We start from the raw sequence: 6,042 nt of genomic DNA on the forward strand, positions 1-6,042 counted from the left end.
GAGCGGCATCTAGCGGCTTGGGCAAGCGGCAGTCCAATGAGCTCCACGGCTCACGCCATCACATATCGGAGGCCGCCGCACTCAGAGGAGGGACTTCCCCGACGGACGGGCGCGCGGCCTCCACCATGCACCGCACGGCGTTCGGCTGCACGGAACTCGATGCGTGTGCAGATAGGAGTTTGCCCGTCGTTGCCGTGAGTCTACAACATGTGCTGGCTGCCCGAATGGGCGAGAGCTGGGAGGGCTCGACGCCGGGCGGTGATTGGCGACCAGCATCCCCCCGAGTGCGGCTCAAAGACCCTTGGCCCAAAATGACATGCGCAAGCCCCTGTGTGGGCGTAAGTGACAAGTGCGAGTCTCTTTGCTGTCGTGACTTGTTCTGCTTGAGGCCCAAGCACTCCGTTTCGTCCCCCGCATCTCAGCCCTTGGGCTCGTCCTTCCAAGTCGACCGACGTACCTACGTACCCTTGCTTGTGTCAGACTTCACCGCACGCACAACCACCTCGCCCCAGACTCCGCAACGCCTTAGCCACTCCCCCGCCGCGCCAACCACACGAGAGCCACGGTGAGCACCCGCATCGCATGGGATGGCAGACCAGGAGCCGTCCTCATGAATGCGATTGATTACGGCACAGAGGCCCAAGACCACCGCTATGAGGCAGCAGTGTCATGGTTAATGGAATTCCATGACGCCGTCCCCGCTGCCCCCGCCGACCTCGCGCTCCATGTCAAGCCAGACCGATGCGCCCGCTCTCGAGCACAACCAGCTGCTACCGCCCACTCGCGCCGGCAAAGATGCTCGCTCGCTCAGCGCCACGAGCTTCGGCGCAGGAGCCCGAGGCATTCCATCGTCCGCGATGGCCATGCAACAACCCGGTAGCTTCAGCTCGGAGCTGAGGACAACCATGACGAGGACCGACAACCCCAGGCCGAGCCTCACCGAACACACCAGTTTCGCCGGAGACGACAACCTGCGGACCGCGTCGGAACAGAGGCAGGCCGAGCTTCGGGATAAGATTGAGAAGGAGATCAAGATTAAGATTGGTTCCGAGAACTTGTTGGAGGCGCTGAACTCGAAGAGCGCGAAGCAAGCAAAAGAACAAAAGTCGAGGGTCGAGGCGGAGCTGAGCATCTCAAATCGGAAGTTGGCGAACCTGAAGCTCGACCTTCAGAACGAATTAAACCGTACTACGCGAGACCCCTTCGTACCGAACGAGGGCAGACTGTCCTCCCTTTTCCGCAATGCACCTGCCAGATCCGACTCTCGTCAAGCGCTCCCGGAGGAAGACGAGAACCTGGACCCGGAAACAGAGTCGCCTACATACGTTCTCACAGAGATACTTCAAGCTCTCGACGCCGAGAGCATGCAGCCAGATTACTATATCGAGCGCGCTAATGCCTTGGTTGAGCTCTTCAAGCGGCATCCCACCCTGAAATACGATCTGGCGTGGTCGACCTTTGGTTTGCGCATGCAAACAATGCTACTCAGCGATAGCCGTGAAGTCGTCGCAGCCGGTTATCGTGCCATGCGGTATGCGATCACCGACCGGAGGTCCCTTCAAATCATTCGTAATCTCCACACCGATTACTTGGTCATCCTCTCTTTGGTGAAAGAAAGCAAAGTCAGCGTAGAGCGGGAGCAAGCGTTGAAGTTCGTCCGAGCATTCCTGGAAGTCAAGGACGGGGTCAAGGAGATCTCGCGGGCCGTCATTCGCATGATCGTCGCGGTAGCCGAGCACAATGATGATCGGCTTCGAAGCATCTCAATTCTGACCCTCGGCGAGATTCTGGTCAAGGACCCTCAAAGGCTTGTCGCTGCTGGTGGTGTGGGACCGCTTACTGACGCTCTCGGTGAGGGTTTCTATCTCGCTGCGGAAAGCCTCAGTGCTTCTTTCCTCTATCTTCTAGACCTTCCGGGCCGCAGGAAATACCTCCGTTCCGGCCAGGAATTACAAATCCCCTTCGCCGCTTTCACAGACGCTTCGTCCGGGCATGCAAATGAGGAAAAACTAAAAGCCAACGCGAAGGTCATAGCGACTTTGCTCAGGAGCTGGTCTGGTCTCCTTACACTTTGCATGAACGATTTTATGGCCATCAGGTCTCTCATGTCTTCGCTTTACATCCCACTTCCTTCCGTCAGAAACGTACTTCTGGAGCTGCTTTTTGACATTCTTCGTATCAAACCTCCTTCCTGGTCCTCATCCTTTTTAGCGGGACGAAGATTGACCACTTACGGCCGAGTCACGAACCTCAAGAATGAGGATACCAATGCTTCATCAGCAACCAAATCTGAGGAGGAGGAGAGCAAACGAAATCTCGTCGAACATTACACCGCTATCATCCTAGCCGTGCTGATCCACTCAGGCCTGGTGGAAGCCTTGTTGCACGCGGAAGAAGAGTCGCTCAATCTCACTCTGAGGAGGAAAACAACTTTGCTTTTGGGCGAAGTTCTCAAGATGGCCAACGAACTGCTTCCGCCTGTATGGAGTGCCAGGTTACAGGTTCTTCCACAATTGCTCAGATCTGCGACAAAATTTGGTGTTGACGAGCGTTTCATCGCCACGGGGACGATCTATCAAGTTGACAGCGTTAACCGGACCTTGTATCGCTCGGGTGTCAACACTCTTCACAGTGCCAAGTTTGGCACTCCAGATCCGGAGGAGATCTTGCATCAGTCAGAGAAGAACAAGACGCAATTCAGTGCCTCCATAGACGAGGCCCAATTCCGGAACTTGATGACGGATTCCCGAGTCCTCGAAACGCCAAATTTTCAGAAGTGGAGATGGGACATAGTGCAGGGAGTCCTAGATGGCCCTCTCTACAACCCTAAACGTCTTGATGAGGCCCTGCGGGCTACCAAGTTCATTCATCGCTTGATCAACTTCTTCCGTCCGTTCAAGCATAGGTTCTCCATGCTCAAGAATACCAGGCCCAACCAACGCTACGTGAGGGCAGGTTGCTCGCTCATGAGAGCTCTTCTTAACAATCCAGACAGCACCCGATACCTAATGGACAGCAAGCCAATCCGTCAATTGGGCGAATGTTTGTCTCATTTTGATCGAATGAGTGGTCTCACCTCGGAAGAACCGATATTCTCCGCTGATCGAATGTCCGAAACACTCACTGGTGGATATTTTGCTATGCTTGGTGAGTTGAGCAAGAAGGAAGAAGGTGTCAGGATCTTTGAAAGATGGAAGATGATCAACATGTTTTATCACATTATCGAGCTGCGAGATCGCGACGACCTCATGAAGACGCTACTTACCAACATGGACTACACTCTGGACGGACATTTGCGCATCGTCTTGTCCAAAGCAATGACGGCTGGCTCCAAAGAAATGCGCATCTTTGCCACCAGGCTGCTGCGGAAGTATGCCACGAAGCCTCTATCTTCGTCAGAGAACTCCCTTCTCGGCAATGGCGTCGCAGAATGGGCAATTCGCCTTCTAGTGACTCAACTGTACGACCCAGAGATTGAAGTCTGCGAAGTAGCCATCAAGATCCTGGAAGAAACGTGCAATCAAAAGCGATCGCTCGAGTTCGTCGTCAAATGCGCACCAAGGTTGGATCATCTAGGAGAGATTGGCGCGCCTCTGTTGCTTCGTTTCCTATCCACGTCCGTTGGTTACCACTATCTCGACGGCCTGGATTACATCACTCGCGAAATGGATGACTGGTTCCTCGGCCGCAATGATTCCTATGTTGCGTTTGTTGAAGCCTCACTTGCCCGGGCTTTGGCGGACATTCCGGAAAAACCACCATCGCACCTGGCCTTCGATGAGATACCGGAGCATCATGATTATGGGCTAGTACCCCCGCACTTTTACAGAGAACTCGCACGTACCAAGGAAGGGTGTAGGTTGTTGGAGCAGAAAGGACATTTCGAGGAATTCGCCATGACGATACGAGACCACGGCATGGAGGATGAAGATCTTGAAGTCATCCTCAAAGTCAAAGGCTGCCTGTGGGCCGTAGGCAACGTCGGCTCCATGGATCTTGGCGCACCGTTCCTTGAGAGTACCGACGTTGTCAGGTCAATAGTCGCTATCGCAGAACAATCTGAGGTCATGTCTCTGCGGGGAACGGCTTTCTTCGTCCTGGGGTTGATCTCGCGAAGCCTACATGGTCAAGAAATTCTAATTGAGTGCGGCTGGGATGCTACAGTAAACATAATGGGGGAATCGTTGGGATATTGTATCCCATTGGACTTCCCGAAACTCTTTTCGGTAAGCAGAATGTATGATGTAATGAGGCTCGAGCTAATTTGCTGTTATAGATCAAACCTTGGCCAGGTACACACATTAAGGATCTCATAAGGCATAACAAGAAGGGCAAAATCACAGACAGCGACCCTGTTAATGCCAAGATCTTGAAGCTAGTTACTGATTTAGGCAATACCGTGCTGGCCAAGCGAGCAGCCAACGATTTGCATGGGCAAGTCTTTCCCCTTTATTGTCATAGATGAAACACTCCGACTAACTATAGAATTAGAATCAAAGCTAAAAAGGCGGTGGGTTTTACCAAGCCGGCGCTCTTTCACAAGGTCATGGCCATCCTCGAGTCGCATCACTTCCGCCTTCCTGTCTGTCGTTTCGTCATCGATCTCTTCGACAGAGACGTCCTACGCCAAATCGTACTAGAAGACGAGGAAAGCTCCGAAGGGGAAGACACTGACGCACCGACTGGTGCGGACATGAGTGTCCCTCGCAGGCCAAGTGCTGCTACAATTAACTGATGTGTGGGGTCAATTGAGCGTTAAAAATGACCAGTGCCTTAACCATGGAAACAAAGCACGTCAGCTCGTCATCGACTTTGATTCGACTTCTATCTAATCAGACTTCAATATCTGATAGGAATGTACGAATGCGGAAATGCAACGAAGGTGCCCTGTGCGGAGCGGTCTCCGGGTGAACACCGGTGCTGGGCCACTGGGCCTACATCATGAGGCCATTGAGCGGGTACGTCCGTTGCATCGTACATTTTCAGGTGCGCATCCAACCGCTCGCACTTCAACAAGCGCAGTATGCGTTCGACTGCGCACTGAGACAAACCAGCGAAGCTGCAAGAGGTTGGTTGGAACGGAACTTGTGCCTGCTAGCGCGTCGTACGAGGATCGTGGCTGCATAGTGAGTAGCCGAAGGGGGGGGTTCTTTTTCTGCATCATGGAGGTTTTGCAAGGCGTTCTTTCTGGGAAACGGGATGGCGGGAGTGATTGGGGAACAAGCATGCAAGGACGCAGGGAATTGGGAAAAGGAGATTTCTTTGTCTGGACCCAAGGCGGCAGGTTTCTGGTTGACGGGCTTGATCAGGCTGCTGATTCGCATTGACGGCATGGAGTGTTGTGGTGGCTCTGCGATTCTTTGTGTGATTGTAGATTTTCCGGCAGCACAGCAGAGATCTCGGTAGTACGGGCATTGCATGCATGCATGTGAGTGTGTTCATCTAGCAGCCGCAGTAACGAATCGTTGCACAGTGAAAGAGAAGGAGAAACGTGCAACGCACTGGGCAGTGGCCAGCGGCAGCCATGCGAATGGTGTCTGCATCGAGGCAGACATGGCCAATTCATGGTACCGGCACTTACCTAAACGGGGCATATACGAAGGAGAGGGAAAAGCGTAAGGTTGGATCGGGAAAAAGTGGATGCAGCGTGCCGGGCGACGGGGCTTTGAGGACTGCTCTCGTGCGAGGTACAAGGCGCAAGAGGATGCTCGAGCTGGGTTTGCTACCGCATAACTATGTACGTACGCGCGTACGAGAGTAGGACGGTGGTCGTGTCGGACCAAAGGGATGAGCCATGGTAACAGGGAGCTTGTGCACGTCAGCACGCAGCGTGGGGACTTGGGATGAAGTATTTTATTTGGTTTTGGGGGGGTTTGGGGAGTTGGAGGAAGGGCAGGTCAGCCCTATGCTGCAGTAACGGATAGAAGAATGGTGGGGTGAAAATCCTAAAAAAAACTCCTTGAAACCCGCCGCCGTCGCCGCACTTTCGCCGCACTTTTGCCCCAATCCGAGACATGGACGTCGCGCCCGCGCAGCTCAGTC

At 53.8% G+C, this 6,042-nt stretch overlaps 1 protein-coding gene across 1 annotated transcript; it reads left to right on the forward strand.

Annotated features, from left to right (window-relative positions):
* The first annotated feature begins 316 nt into the window (after window positions 1-316).
* Window positions 317-5,147, forward strand: K452DRAFT_349286 (uncharacterized protein). The gene is made up of 3 exons (XM_033545590.1): window positions 317-4,226; window positions 4,277-4,434; window positions 4,492-5,147. The coding sequence occupies exons 1-3, from the start codon at window positions 687-689 to the stop codon at window positions 4,733-4,735; spliced, it is 3,942 nt and encodes a 1,313-aa protein (XP_033400617.1). The 5' UTR covers window positions 317-686; the 3' UTR covers window positions 4,736-5,147.
* The last annotated feature ends 895 nt before the right edge of the window (window positions 5,148-6,042 follow it).

The sequence above is a fragment of the Aplosporella prunicola genome, assembly GCF_010093885.1.
Source record: "Aplosporella prunicola CBS 121167 unplaced genomic scaffold K452scaffold_5, whole genome shotgun sequence".
Taxonomy (NCBI): Eukaryota; Fungi; Ascomycota; class Dothideomycetes; order Botryosphaeriales; family Aplosporellaceae; genus Aplosporella; species Aplosporella prunicola.